General features: G+C 36.2%; 1 protein-coding gene across 1 annotated transcript in view; it reads left to right on the top strand.

Annotated features, from left to right (window-relative positions):
- Nucleotides 1–440: 440 nt before the first annotated feature.
- LOC106876319 (phosphatidylcholine translocator ABCB4-like) overlaps nt 441–16,476 on the top strand; it is an 87,324-nt gene continuing 71,288 nt past the window's right edge. Inside the window, exons 1-6 of the mRNA XM_089347744.1 lie at nt 441–530; nt 1,876–2,048; nt 3,851–3,927; nt 6,186–6,354; nt 7,182–7,353; nt 10,132–10,256. Of these exons, the coding sequence (XP_089203870.1) occupies nt 441–530; nt 1,876–2,048; nt 3,851–3,927; nt 6,186–6,354; nt 7,182–7,353; nt 10,132–10,256 (806 nt within the window). The remainder of the gene's footprint in view (nt 531–1,875; nt 2,049–3,850; nt 3,928–6,185; nt 6,355–7,181; nt 7,354–10,131; nt 10,257–16,476) is intronic.

The following is a 16,476-nucleotide window of genomic DNA, read 5'->3' as shown; positions in this document are numbered from 1 at the left end:
TGCTGAAGATAAGATTGGATAATTGCTGTGCTGAGGACATCTATTGAGGCAGAAATAATTACCCAACAGTTGTCTGTCTTCAGACAAGTAGACCAATTTTTCCAAAATAACATGGCCAGTTTGGAGAATTTTTGATTCTTGAGATAACCTCGCTTTCTCATTTGGAGTTGGTACTAATTGCTTTCAAGGGATTGGCCTACCTATTTTGAAAGCGGAGATAATTTCAATGAATTAAAAATTTATCTTGTATGTTATATAATATATCCTTATTCGCCTCTATTATATATGTACACACGCACACACACACACACATGTAAGTGTGTGTGTGTGTGTGTGTGAGTATTGCTTAGATATAGCCAATTAGTTGATTGGGATACTTTTACGTGTTGTATATGATTAGAATATTATTGAAATTCCAAACAAAATTTAAAGAAAGAAACATGTTTTCAGATATGAACGAAGCAGAAGATAAAAGTGGTGAAACCGAAAATAAAACCAAGATGCCGGCTAAAATAGCATTCTATCAATTGGTAAGTAGATAATGCATAAGAATGTTTCTGTAAAAACCTATAAAGTAACGTCTAATTTGTGTGAAGAGACTAAACAATAAATGAAAAGAAAAATCAACTAAATATTTTAAATCTCGAACTCACACACACACGCACATAGAAACACACACACATAGAAACACACACACATAAAAACACACACACATAGAAACACACACACATAGAAACACACACACATAGAAACACACACACATAGAAACACACACACATTTAGTGTTGACTGTTGGAAAAAAGTACTCAATACCATAGAAGAGATTAATGATAAATTTTATTTTGGTCGAGTCAGTTTCTTGCCTCTCTCAGAGTCAGTTTCTTGCCTCTCTCAGAGTCAGTTTCTTGCCTCTCTCTCTCTGCTCAGGCTTTTCAGGGAAGTTAAAATTTCCTGTACCTGCAAAGGTGCTAAATATTGTTTCGCTTGGATGGTTATAATTTTCAGATTGTGAAACAAAAGAGGATGAAAACGCAATTAAAGTTTCTCATGAGATAACGATTGCACGTTAGAAATACATGATTTTTCGAAGAAATATTGGTTTCAAGCTTTGGCACAAGGCCAGCAATTTCGGGGCAGGGGGTAAGTCGATTTCATCGTCCGCAGTGTTGAACAGGTACTTATTTTATCGACCCCAAAGGGATGAAAGGCAAAGTCAACCTCGGCAGATTTTGAATTCAGAGCATAAAGATGAACGAAATACTGTTAAGCATGTTACACGACGTGCTAACCGGTTCTGTCAGTTCGCTTCCTTTATGCTGCTGATATTTATCGTTAATAAGAACATGCCTCAATTATTAATTAAGACGAAATTAACAAAGTTTTATCTGAAATGCTAACATCTGAACAAGAATCTACTGTTTCTTTTTCAGTTTCCTCAGGAAAGGTTATTCCAGTCATTCACAAGTGTCTGAATAAGATGAAATTTAATTCTAAATGTTTTGTTTTAATTGCAATTTGTATTAGTGCCTATTCAGTTCTTAATTTTGAATGGAATGTTTGCTAATGAATATTTCGTAATTTTTTTTGTGGGTGGATTTTCTTACGCAACTACAAAAGAGAGAACACAGTTTAGGGTATTTATTTAAATTAAGAAACATTCTGTTATTCCTTTCAATCTTGAATGAATATTCTAATATTATGTATTAGAACGACCATAAACACACACCAGATCTACATGAACAAAAACTTAGTAATAACGAAGCAAGCTAAATTCACCGAAATATTAATAATGTTTATGATAATAATTACGATAATAACAATAACATTGGTGGCAGTGATTGAGGCGATGAATTTACTATCTAATGTATTATTACTTGGAAACATTATATTTCTATTTTTCAGTTTCGCTTTGCAACGAGGTTTGATATATTCCTCATGATAATTGCAACCATTTTGTCTGCTATACATGGGATGGTAATAGTTGTGTACGTAATTGTATTTAGCGATGTGGCAAAGAAATTAGCTGAATCACATTTAACTGTAGAAAGGTAAGTTGTATTACTTTTGTGAACGCATTTAGATCAAATGTTTTATCAATTCTAGTTGAGTACGTGGAAATTTCACAGTTATTTTGAAAACTATAAGATTACTGGAAGGTAAAAAGTACCAGGAAATATATGATTTCCTTTGAAAAGCGTATGGTTCTGAAAATCGTGTAAAATCCACAGTCTGGAGGTGTAGTCTTGGGACAGAGCATCTTTGAAAACTATATTTTGTAATACACATGTCATCTCTTCGACCCTGAAAGTTGCTGTCTATTATTTTTCTTTTTACACCAAAAAATAAATGCACTCTGAAAGAATTACATTCAATTGTCTATGATAAAAATTATTGAAACGAATTGATTGAATAACAATCTGTAGTACGCGTTTTAAAAACAATCTTTAACCATGGAACGAAATCTGTATTATTATTCTGCTATGGTGCAGCTTATTATCATATCAGAGCAAGTGCATCTGGTTAGCCTTGAAAAAATGTTTCGGGCGTTCTTTTGGGTGTGTTACAAGATTTGTTGATACAGATACCGCGGTCATTTTGAGAGTGAATTGGTTGCAATATCTGTTCTTTTGATAACATATAACATTACTAATTGCTTCATAATTCATATAAAAATCTCTGCATTCGAGTGATGAACATTTATTTGATATATTATGTTACTGCTTTACTAATAGAATATAAAAAAATGATAGTGTATCTTCAAGCAGTTTAATTCAGTTCAATTCAAACCAATTTATTGTCATTGTAATTGCCAAAAAAATATATTGGTTTCACATTTCGGCATAAGGCCAGCAATTTTTTGGGAGAGGGTAAGTCGATTACATCGATCCCAGTGCTCGACTGGTAATTATTTTATCGATCCCGAAAGGATAAAAGGCAAAGTCGATCTTCGTGGATTTTGAACTCAAAACGTAAAGACGGCGTACTAACAGTTCTGCCAGCTCGCTGCCTTAATTGCAAAAAAATATATTAAGCCAGTTTCTATCCCAAACATATGTCTAATATTACAGCTGGGTAAAGCTGGAAGAGACAAGTGCACATGTTTCTGATGATGTCTTATGGGTGTTATCTCTCATATATAACATTACAGACCCCCCACCCCGAAAAAAACAGTTTTATTTCTTCTCAACTGCAAACCTGTACAAAGTACAAGTAAGACCTACACCAGTGTACTACATTCACCCCCAGAATGGTTCTGTCTCTCTTAAGAATAGAGACAGAATTTTAAAGTAAGTTATTCAATTAATTATCAAAGATTCAGTATCAAATGGTTTCATCATCTAGCCAACAGACGTGTTGCCTCTCTTTGCTTTTTACAATGACACTGCAGCGACCCGTTTATAAAGATGTTTACTCTCAGCCCTAAGGAACGCTGTCGCATTCAGCTGCCCTCCTCTCGCCACTCTTTGTCTCACCTTTCAGACTCCAATAAACACTTCAGCCGTTCCTTCATTCCCAGAACTGTTATCCTCTGCAATTTCCCCCTGTCCACATTTGATCGATGAACACCAGCATACAGATGTTAAATGTGATCATGAACTGCACCAATTACATGGGAGGGCATGTTAAACATTAAGGGCCCTACTCTGCCTTATTTGACTAAAAGCACACATAAAAGACATAGGTTACTGGTCGAATATTTTAAATGATTAAATATAGTTTTTCAAGTAAATAAAAAAATCAGTTCCGCACAACACAACAGGAAACTATTTGAGGACTTATACTATTCGTGGATTCTGACAAAATTTATCAAAATACTGGAATTTCCATACAATTTACTTTCTTTTGGTAGGATATGCAATTTCAATGATACCGTTCCTGATGAAGTTGTACTCGATGAGATAAGCGATGATATTTACCAATTTCTAGGTAAGATTTTCCCAGTCACTTTTATTTTAATAAATATATAATGTTTCTACTAGATTGGTTCGATTTTCGATTCAGTCACTTTACTTCACTTTGCAGTTTCAATATCGGTTTGTTATTAACAGTTTAGAGAGAGCCTGGCTGCATCTAAGCTAATTGATTCTCGACACATTACATTACGGTTTTCTAATTTAAGGTGTTTATATAAGGTCGTAAATTATTGAATCATTGTTTTATATCTTAAATATTAAGAAACAAATATATTGTTTAGAATAGTTGATGGAAGACTTTTGAAACTATGTACAAATATTATAAAATAGTACCAGTAAGCTATTTAATAACCTTTTCTGCTATAGGCACAAGGCCTGAAATTGTGGGAGGAAGGGCTTGTCGATTACATCGACCCCAGTGCTCGGATTTTTTCTGTTTGTTTGCACCTTTTTAAATTTTAAAATTAAGTGAAAATTTTCAAATTTGGTGTATTGATGTAAATTTTCACGCTGAATCTCAAGATATAATTCACTTGTTCTAGAAAAAAGTCTTGAAGAAGTTACAAAGTTGCGACGATAGCACGTGTAATAAGTATTTAATAAACGAAAATTACTAAAAAACGAGTAAACAACATATTTTGTAGTTTTAAGAGCAGAAAAAACAAACTGCTGTCCAGTTCGAAAAAAAGAGTAAACAACACATTTTGTTTTTCATAAGCACACATGATTTATACAGGAGAGTGCAAACGCTTGGCTTGTTACTATGGAAACAGGCACCTATATGTCTGTGGCTTTCGATTGGTTAAAATTATCCCAAATTTGCAAACTTTAAAAGCTATCAACTGCTTTTTTTTATTGATAAATGGTGAAAATGAAAATTAGCATACAAAACTACACCAATGTACCAAATTTGAAATCAATTGGACGAAATTGAACAGATCCAGAAACTGAAAAGTGACAGCCAAACATAAAAGATCCCAATGCTCAACTAGTTTATATTTTATTGACTATAAAGGGATGAAAGGTAAATTCAACCTCGGCGGAATTTGAGCTCAGAACACAAAGTCGGAAGAAATACTGCTATGTATTTCGTCCGGCGTCCCTTCGGTTCGACATCTTTAACAGTGTAAAATTGCGAATGTACTTTTCTTGCGTGAGACTGGATAAAGAATAATATGTAAAGAGAGTAAGACTTTCTCTGAAATAGGTTTTAGATTAGATGAAGAGAAATCGGGTCTTTGAAATAATTTGATAGTTTTGAATTTATCAGTTAAATGGCAAATATTTCTGTTTGATTTAGTTAAAAATTTTTTAGGTAGAATTTTGTGATAATTAAAGTATTTCGTTAATTGCAAGTCCAATTATCATCGATAGCCTTTCTTGTAACACTGACTATGGGCTGAAATACATACAGCATGTATGCGCATACATACATATATTTCATTAATGAATAAGACAAATACCTATTTTAATAACATAAACGTAATAGGGCGGTGGATTAACAGATCTGGTAGAGTCCTACCTATAGACTCTTAAAGCCGGTTTCTGGGACTTATATATTTCCCATCTGGACGGAACGTCAGTCCATCACAGAATTTCTTTTTTCTTTGCCAGCTAACTGAACAGGAGCAACGTGAAATGAAATGACTTACTCAAGAGCACAAAACATTGCCCAGTCCAGGAATCGAAACCATATGATCATGAGTCCAACACCCTAATCACTAACCCATGCGCCTCTACTATTTATAGCATTAATGTTATTAAAGTTTATCAATATTGTTTTCAAATTTTGTCACAAAGCCAGTATCTTCGGAGGATGGGTAGGTCGATGACTTTGACCCCAGTACTCAACTGGTACTTATTTTATCGACTCTGAAAGAATGAAAGGCTAAGTCAACCTCTGCAGAATTTGAACTCAGAATGTAAAGATGGACGAAATGCCGCTAAGCATTTTACCCGGCATACTAACCGGTTCTGCCAGTTTATTGTTTTATTAAAGTTTATCAATATTAATATACATATAAGGCAGCGAGGTGGCAGAATCGTCAGCACGCCAGGCAAAATGCTTAGCAGTATCTCGTCTGTCTTTACGTTCTGAGTCGACCTTGTCTTTCATCCCTTTCAAGGTCAGCAAAATAAGCTCTGGGGGTCGACGTAGTCAACTTAACCCCTTCTCTGAAATTGCTGACCTTGAGCCAAAATGTGAAACCTATACCAACATACATTTACTCAACCAGGTTTCCATTCAAACATTTTTTTCTGTATCTTTAGCATTAGCAGGTGCAGTATTTGTCGGAAGCTTTGGTAATGCTCTCTGGAGAATTTCCACAGACAGACAAATGCTTTGCATGAGGAAAAATGTTATGAGAAGCATTTTGCGGCAAGATCTATCATGGTTTGACAAGCATACCCCTGGAATGTTAATCAACTATCAGGCAGAGTAAGTATTTCATCATTTGATATTAGTCGAATGCTAGGCAGTGAGCGGGCAAAATTGTTAGCACACCAGGCAAAATGCCGAGTAGCATTTTATCGGTCTTTACTTCTGAGTTTAAATTTCGCCGAGGCTGATTTTGCCTTTTATCCTTTCGGGATTGATAAAATGAGTGCCAGTTGGGCCCTGGGGGTCGATGTAATCGCCTTAACCCCTTTTCTGAAATTGCCGACCTTGTACCAGAATTTGAAATCAATATTAGTTGAGTACAGGATGGCAAACTGGCAGAATTGTTTGTATGCCAGACAAAATGCTTAATGACATTTCGTCTGTTTTTATGTTTTGAGTTCAAATTCTGCCGAGGTCGACTATGCCTTCCATCCTATCGATGTCAATAAAATAAGTACCAGTTGAGCACTTGGGTCAATGTAACCGACTTACCCATTCTCCCGAAATTACTGACCTTGCGTCAAAATTTGAAACCAATATATTAGCTGAGTACCGGGGCGGTAAGTCGACGGAATTGTTAAAGTCTTGACCAAAATACTTTCAGGTATTTACTTCCCAACTTGCACATTCTGTGTTCGACTCCTGCCGAGATCAACTTTCATTTTTTCCGGGGTTGAGAACACAAAGTACCAGTCAAACACTGGCGTCATTGTTATCGACTTATTTCCTTCTCTTAAAATTGTTGACCTTGAACCTAAACCAGAAACCGACATTACTTGAATATTTTTAGTATTAAATAATTTCTTAGAATTAAGTTAACTTTTGTTTTCCTTCATTCTTAAATAATGTTTGTAATAGAATTTTTTGATGTATATATTTTCTAGATCGATGATCACAATCTCTCGTGGCATGGGAAGCAGTTTTGGCACCTTGGTTCAAACAATTTGTGGCTGTATTGGGGCTATAGCAGTTGGATTTTCTTATCAATGGAAAGTGACATTAGTCCTGCTTTCAGTTATTCCTTTAGTAAGCTTAACAACTTTTGCCGTAAATAAGGTAAGGAAACGGTCACTTTTAAACATTTGATACAATGAGAAACATAAGGGTTATTGAATTACTATTTGATGTGTACCTTCTTGTTATTTTAGTGTTACACTTTCCTAGGTTGAACAAATTTTTTTCTGAGTTCAATTTGAATTATGTAGTGGAATGATTTATTTTTACTGTTCAATAATCATGGCTGTGTGGTTAAGAAGTAGAAAATAAAAGAAAGATTATGAATAGTGAAAATAGTAAAATCTTTTTTTCTGAAAGAAAGACCTTATAAATGCCGTCTGACAAACCCAAACAATGGTCTCTGTTACTTTACTTGGCTTTCTGGTACAATTGCTTGATCGATATGTTTGAGAAAAATATAGCACCAGCAAATTACGATAGCGAAAGAGGAATTTCAAGAAGTAAATTAGAGATAGCATAAAGCTGTTTTCAAAACTTGGGCACAGGGCCAGTAGTTTTTGAGGAGAGGGGAAATCGATTACATCGACCCTAGTACTTGAGTGGTACTTATTTTATCGGCCCTGAAAGAATGTGAGCCGAAGTCAACCTCATTGAAACAAAGACGGAAGAAATGTCACTAAGCATTTTGTTTGACATGCTAATTGCTCTGCTCGCTCGTCGCTTTAAAGATAGCATAAAATTACTAAGAATTATGAATTATGACTGTCAGTGTATAAAATATGATTTCAACATTAGCAAATACGAAGTAGTTTTAGTAATTTAGAATTATCGTTTACAAAGGCTTTTAAAATAATATCATTCATTAAAAGGAGAGTATGAGGATTATGCGGGAAAGTTCAGCTGTTATATGGCAACAATTATCAGATTACTGTAAAGTGTATTATAATGTAGTTCTTCTAAGGCATAGGTATGAAAGCGGTAAATAAACTTCTTGTTTTCTGTGATTTCTTAAAGAATCTGAAAACAAGGTAAAACCGAGTAAGAAGAATGCGTTTACAAAAATGATTGGAAGATGGAACATACAGAGGATATTTCCAAAAGAACCCCAAAAAAACCCCCAAAACAAAACAAAAAAACAAAAAAGGAGTTAGAAATATTTGCCAAGATTTTAAGGTATTAAATTTGCCATTTCTTAGCTAGGGTTCACTACTTACACCGTTCCACAACTAAACGATAACCATTCTCATTCAGCTAATCCAAATTTTGTATTAATTGGTAAATAAGATCTAAATAGGCTTATTTTACTATTTAATACAAAAGTATCTTATTTTGACATTTACGAATATCATAGTATGCAGTAATAAAGAAAAAAAAAGCCACTTCCGAAGTGCAGAAATGGAAGAAATCCTGTTTTCTTTCGAAAAGACCCAAAACTTATCGGGGGTGGCGGAATGAAACGTAGGAGCTATGTGATTTGATTGTATGAAGTTTGATTTTATCATCAAGATGAATGAGTTTTCTTAGATCATTTTGGGAGGGAAAATTTCTGTTTTGTGTGATAGATATAATTTAAGCATCTACGTTTGTGTGTAAATTTTTGTGAAGTTTTTATATAAGAACTTGAGAATAGTTTGTGAGCCTTTCATTTCAAAAAGATTAGAATAGATTCGTTTACATATTTGTTTTGCAAGATTTTTGATGTGAAATCGTGTGTTGAAACAGATGTTGTTGTACTTGGGGATGGTCATATTGCCAGTTTTGCCAATAAAAACACACGCACTGTATATTTGGTGTTAATTTGCTTCAGCTTACATTATATTACATTAATCCTATTTCGGCCAGAGTTCTTTCGTCACACTTCTGTGACCTCATCAGTGGTCCTTTGCTTTCTTCTTTCTTCTGTGTGTCTCACCTTGCTAACTATCAGCCATTTTGTAGTTAGCAAGGTGTGACACACAGAAGAAAGAAGAAAGCAAAGGACCACTGATGAGGTCACAGAAGTGTGACGAAAGAACTCTGGCCGAAATAGGATTAATGTAATATAATGTAATATAAAGCTGAAGCAAATTAACACCAAATATACAGTGCGTGTGTTTTTATTGGCAAAACTGGCAATATGACCGTCCCCAAGTACAACAACATAGAATAGATTCCTTTTCCTTTAAATTTTGGCATTGAACTTCAATACTAAAAGTTTAAGCTGTAGCCCATAAAACAAGCAGGGCCATGATAATCAGAATTATGAAGCACATCTAAGTGATGTTGGCAACCTTGAAAGTGATCTGCTAAAAACTATTACAATCGCAATTTCTTTTCATCTTATGTACCTCATGGTGAATGGCTGTTGAACATTATTCGGAAAATATTCGTCATCAATTAATCATTTGGGAAAGCACGTGGCCTAGTGGTTGCTGTGTTGCATTCATGATCGCAATGTTGTAGTTTCGATTCCAGCACAGGGCGGGGTGTTGTGCTCTTGAGCTAAACACTTCATTTCACGTTGCTCTTTGATCATTTCGACATCTGGCACAACGTACATCTGTACTGGCAATGCAGATTTAATGGAGGAAAGGAGTTAATGTACAGCACAAACATTTGATCACTATAAATAAATTGTCTCAGTAGCTTGTTCAGCAAGAGAATGCAGAACCCTCATCTGTCACGTACGAAAGGAGAGATCTCCAATCTGATATAGTCCTATGATATCATAGTTGTAAAATGATCTAACATCTAAACCTATAATAACAGGACAAACTGCATGACGACTGTTATTATTGTAATGAATTTTAATTTCTTTTAATTTTTTGTTAAGAAATTATAACCTTCATCAAAATGTTACAGGTGTTGTTTTCAATAATTAATTTAATATTTCATTAGGTAGTAAAAATTTCGGCTTATAAAGAAAACCTTGCATATGAAAAAGCTGGCGATATGACTGAGGAAGTAATTAGTTCTATTAAAACGGTTGTAGCTTTTGGTGGTGAAAAGAAAGAAATTCAACGGTAAGATTTGTCTACTTCGAAATTTGATTTTATCATGTTTTTTACAAAAAAATCTAATGTTATGAGCAATAAATTTGTTAATTTATTTATATAAAGGTAGAAACTAACATGAGTTTTCTTGGGTTTTATATGTAACGTTATGCATTCCAGAATCATTATCACATCAGGCAAAATGCTGAGCGGCATTTTGTACATCTCTACGTTCTGAGTTCAAATTCCACTGAGGTCGACTTTTCTCTCATCCTTTCAGGGTTGATAAAATAAATACAAGTTGAGCACTGGAGTCGATGTAATCGACTTAGTCCCTCCCTCCAAACTTGCTGGCCTTGTGCCAAAATTTGAAACCAATAATAATCATTATTATAAAAAGATATTATTAGAGGCGTTTGAAGTCAGAGTATTTAGAGTCTGGTGTTAGTAATGTCATTGATTCTCGCTTGAAATTTTGGTGAAAGTAAGTCTCACTATCAGATTCACTATTAGGAGGTAGTAGGAAAATTCTCTCATACCACTACCAGCTTCGCGAGAAAACATTTACATGAGAACAACAGCAGTAACAACAACAACAACAACTATAACGGCAATGGTAACGACAATGGTAAGGTCAGCATTTTTAACACAAGCAACAACGACAGCAGCAGCAGTAGCAACAATACTGACATAGAATCGAACATCAGGGTGATAGGCACTGCTTTAAGAGACTACAAGGCAGTGAGTGCGGTGGCACGAACAAAAGAATCAACCCAAAAAAGTCAGTGGGCTTGCAGCTCGGCATCTGGAGAAGCAGGCCCATGTCATCTAACAGCGTTGTGGGGCACAGGATGAATGGACAAGTTAAATTCCTCGTAATTTGGCTTGGTCCAGATCTCTCAGCCGAAAAGAACTGGTGATGAGATGATGATTAGAGTGGCCATCTCACCCGAAAATGGGCCGAGAAAAAGCTATCACTGAAAAGTCTGAGGTAGTGAATGCTCACATCGCACCCGTTATATATTACAACCTGACCATCACACCCTGCTCCTGATCCCGTATCACCGAACTGGAGTACTTCTTCTCTGTGGAAGAGTCGTATTTCACCGGTCAGGTGCTTCATTTATTGTCAATATCTACTGAGTGGAGAACTGAGCTTACTGTGGGAGATGACGCTCAGACTCACATTGTGGCTGCAACATCCCCAGAATTTCCTTGATGGAGCTGCAGTTGTAGATCAAGCATAAACCGAGCCAGGGTGCCTTGCACCTAGAATGCCTCATGCACTCACTGCTCTCTGCCAGTCAGGAAATGTGGTCGATGGAAGTTCTACTTTGGTGTTTCAGAGAGTGTTAGTGGAGGGCAACAACGATAATATTTTTAGGGAGACTCTGGGCGTCGACGAAAATATATAGGCTGATGTGTTCTGGAAAAACTCTCTGGTTGGCAGTGCTATAGGAGAGCATTGTCTATTTGGAATAAATTCTAGAGACATAGAAGTGCTGTCAGCCAGGCCAAGTGACATGCACGGGGAGTGATGAAACTGTTCTGTATGCATTCATCCAGCGCTCGAGCATTGCTGAAATTACGTCGGACACCTGCTCTCGTATGTAGGACGAATCCAGCTATCGGCTGAGTCTATTGTGAAGATTGATCCACCACCCTTCTTTGGCCGGTAAGAACAGGTATTCTTTGGTTGATAGTCTAATCGGAAGTGGTTGTGTGGTGGATCAGACTGAAAAAAAGATGACAGACTCCTTCCTCTTTGGTCAAGCTCTAATTAACATTTTCAAGTTTCACTTAAACTGGAATTTACTGCCTTCCAGTAGATTCGTTGAAAAGTGGATGTGAGTGGCTTGCTCTGAGCATGCACATGTAGATAGAGGGAGGAGAATGGGAAGAAGGCTCTTGCTTTAGTAGTCAGTGTCAACGTGGTTTTGCAGGGTTTCCATGAGCAGTCTCTCCCTTTTTGGGGAATTACTTCTTGTTTGAATTTTTTGTTTCTACTATTTAACTGCTTACACGCTTGTATGCAACCTCACATAGCATTGTGTTGTATCGTCCCCAACTGCCTTTGGTCTTTTTGCAAACCTTTGTGGTCAATATAGAAAACATTTTATAATAAGGTAGCGAGCTGGCAGAATCGTTAGCAGCTGGACGAACTGCTTAGCGATATTTTGCCCGTAGCTACATTCTGAGTTCAAATTCAGCCGAGATCAACTTTGCCTTCCAATCTTTCGGGGTCGATAAAATATGTACCAGTTGAAAACTGGGGTTGATGTAATCAACTCATCCCCTCCCCCAAAATGGCTGCCCATGTGGAAAAATTTGAAATCATTGCTGTTGTTTTTAGGACGCTGGATTGGCAGAATCATTAGGATGTAGGAAATATGTTTATACCTCTCATGGTTCTTTGCAATCTCATTTCATATCCTGCCAAAGTAAACTTTGTTTTCATGTCTCCAAAGTTAAAAGGAACTACCAATCAAATATTGGGGTGATGCAATCGACCAGCCTCCTTCCCTAATTTTCAGATTAAAAAAAAAAAAACCCCAGCCTATTTCAGATTATTAGGCTTTGAACATTTAATTGTACTCTTACCTTTTATTTCAGGGTGGAAAAAATAAGTCTTTACTGTATTAGTAGCAGCAGATTATTTTAGCATGCGGTTGCCAATGAATACGTGCTACAGACGAAGCCTATTTAGCAATACCACCACCGTTGCAGGACGATTTTTGCCTGCTACTGATATACGAGGGGGTACCCAAAAGTAACCAGAAGCGTTCTCTGTGGGACAAGCTGCGAGGAACCACTTGATGCGATCTTCAGGCATCAGTCTGCCGAATGGTGTTGTCCAGTCGGGTCACACTGCCATTTGATGCGTCTTTGTTTTGCAATGCTTCTCCCCTGTTCGTCGATTTTTGCGATGGTTGAAATAAAGGAACAGCGTGCTTTGGTGAAATTCTGTTTATTGCTGGGGAAAATGGCGACCAAAACAATCGTCATGCTTCAAACAGCTTACAAGGACGCTGCCATGAGAAAAACACAAGTTTACGAGTGGTCTTCACGCTTTATTAATGGTCACTTGTCGTTTGAAGATCGACCTCTTTCAGGACGACCGTCGACCTCTCGAACAAATGAAGACATCATGAAAATTCACGAAGTGATCTTGGAGGGCCGTCACAAAACAATTGACGAACTTGATATGACTGGTGTGTCTTGGAGCTCCCGCCCACGAATTTTGAGCGAGGAATTGAGAATGAAAAGAGTTGCAGCAAAATTTGTGCCTTGCTTGCTCACGGAAGATCAAAAGCAGTCACAATTGAATGTGTGTCGTGAACTGAAAGAACAGTTGGAAATTGATCCAGATCTTTTTTCAACGATGACGGAATTTGCAGATGTGGAAGAGGTGAAGAAAAATACGATGGAGGCGTTGCAAGGCATCACTTCGCAAGAGTTCCAGCACTGCTTCGAATAGTGGAAAACGCGTCTGGACCGATCATTGCTTCAAATGGAGAATACTTTGAAGGCGATAAAAGTGTAAACATGTAAAACTAAGTGAATAAAATAATATTGCAAGATTCCGGTTTCTTTTGGGTACCCCCTGGTATATACATTTTTAACTCTGTATATTTATAAGAGATACACTCTCAGATGAATATCACAATTAATTAGACTTTCAATGATGTTATCTACTTTAAATCACCTTCAAATTTAAAATGCTTCTATTTTCAAAATCATCTTTTCCAAAATCTTTAACACAAGATTTTCAGTGTATAAAACCCCATTTACCAATATTATCCGCCCCATGAAACCACCCTACCACCCCCCCCCCCCCCAAAAAAAACCCAAACAAAACCCCACTAAGTCACCTTTTCAGTAGTTGCCTGGTCACCTCCAGAAATAATAGAATAATAAATTAGGACGGCCGAAATCACCAACAACAAACGGTAAAAATACCCTCTCCCGCAAAAAGAAACTCAACAGCGAGGGACAGTCGTGGGCTTCTCTGATGCCAAATTTAAATAATAACAACGATAATAGTAATTTCAAATTTTGGCACAAGGCCAGCGATTTAAGGAGAAGATCAACCCCAGTGCCCAACTGGTACTCATTTTATCGACCCCAAAAAGATGAAAGGCAAGTTCGACCTCGGTGGAATTTGAACTGAGAAAGTAAAGACGGACCAAATGCCGCTAAGCATTTTGCCGGATTGCTGAAAATTCTGCCAGTTCGCTGCATTTATACTACTACTACTCTACTACTACTAATAATAATAATGGTGGTTTCAAATTTCGTGGGAGGGGTAAATCGATTATGTCGACCCCGGAACTCAACTTGTACTCGTTTTATTGATCCTGAAAAGATGAAAGCCAAAGTCGACTTCGGTGGAATTTGAACTCAGAATGTAAAGCCGGAAGAAATGCTGCTAAGCATTTTTCTGGCGCAGTAACGATTCGGCCAGCTCACCGCCTTAATACTAAAAATGATAAATGTTGTAGTAGTAGTAGTAGTAGAAGTATCCCGCTAGTATTTTGCTTAAGTCTGGCTTCATTAACAAATCTGTTGAATGAAAGCAGCAGCGGTTACAGAAGTCATGGAAAAGCTAAATTTTCTCCTCATTAAGTCTAAAACGATTTGCAAGGAACAGTGCTCAAATGGAAAACCGACTAAAAATTGATCATTCCTATAGCCATGGCATAGAAAAGTGTAGCAGTAGGTTAGACAGATGTATCAAAGAAACGTTAACTAAAACTCAGAAATATTAAATTATACTCATGCATCAAAATTAGAAAATGATACTAGAACGGTACATACTAAAGGAGTAGAAGAAACTGATAAAATACAACTCACAGGGAAATGAAAAAGAAATTTAGAAAAGTGTATTGTAAAAGAGTCAATCTAATATCGGTTTCAAATTTTGGCTCAAAGCTAGCAGCTTCGGGGGAAAGGGTAGGTCGATTACACCTAGTACTCAACTGGTACTTATTTTATCGACACCGAGGATGAAAAGTTAAGTCGACCGAAGCGGAAGAGTCAATCTGATATTAAAAATTGAAGTAATTGTTAGAAATAACAAAAATAAAGTAACATAATATAATCTGCAAATATGCTGGCCATCACATTTATAAACTACAATCTCAACATAATAAACTGGAATTTAAGTAGCTTGAAAATTTTAGACGTAGAAAAAGGAAACTACTGACAGCGTTTGGAATCTACCCTACAAAACTAATATGGTTATAACATACTTAATCGGCATACAAGGACGGTGGAGACTGTTACATATAGAAAACTAGTACAAGATAACAATGGGAGTAAAAGATAATCGGAAGCAAGCAAACGGAAATTGATTTGTGCCATTAAAAAAATAAACAAAAGCTAATGTTCCTTTCTTTGTCTATAAGTAAGCAATAAAGCAGAAACAATAAAGCAAAAACTCGAAATTAATTACCGAATAAAAAAGACTTAGATAAAAACAAAATGACAGAAAAGATTAAAATTGAATTTTAAAATACACTGAACAAAAATAGTGAGAATGACAAAAGCGAAAATTAACAAATATTCTATGACCAGCACTTTCTCACAAGTTTCAACAGAGAGGGAAAAAATCCACAGCAAAAGCCAATAACGACTCAAAAACTCTGGGCTAAAAGTGAAAACTGAAGACCAATGCTTAGCCACAAGCAACTAAATGCAAACTGCAACCAGTACAGTGAGACTGTTGACCATATCATCTCTAACTACTCAGTTGTTGTTAAGTATGTGTTTATTTAGTGACACAATAAATTCTACTGCTACGTCCACTGGGCTATATATCCATATCGATGTGAAAAGTTAAGAAGTGGCATAAATATACATTAACACGTTAAAGGACAACCGTTTGGCCACATTCATTTGGGATATGTTTGTCAAGACTGACAAAGAGATCAATGCAAACTTCCCAGATATAATAAAGAATGAAAATTCCTGTCCTGCTATACATTTCTATTTCTTTTCATCAAAATATTGTCTCAAAAGAGGAGAAACTGTCAAAGATCTTGAAATTGGAATAACCAGGACGTGTGGCATGAAAATAAAAATACCTCCAATAATATCATAATTAGAACACTAGATATAAGAAATATAATCAAATTTTACAGGATCCCCCAAATTCTTCAATTTTCCCTTTTTTTCAGAAATTTGTTTCTGCAAAACACGTAGAAAAATACGGAGATTGAAAAAAGTGAAAATTGAAAAATTGGGGTGG

Source organism: Octopus bimaculoides, chromosome 1, assembly GCF_046866305.1.
Source record: "Octopus bimaculoides isolate indiv1 chromosome 1, ASM4686630v1, whole genome shotgun sequence".
Classification (NCBI taxonomy): domain Eukaryota; kingdom Metazoa; phylum Mollusca; class Cephalopoda; order Octopoda; family Octopodidae; genus Octopus; species Octopus bimaculoides.
Note: the sequence above shows the minus strand (reverse complement) of the source record. Positions and strands in the feature narration are given on the sequence as shown.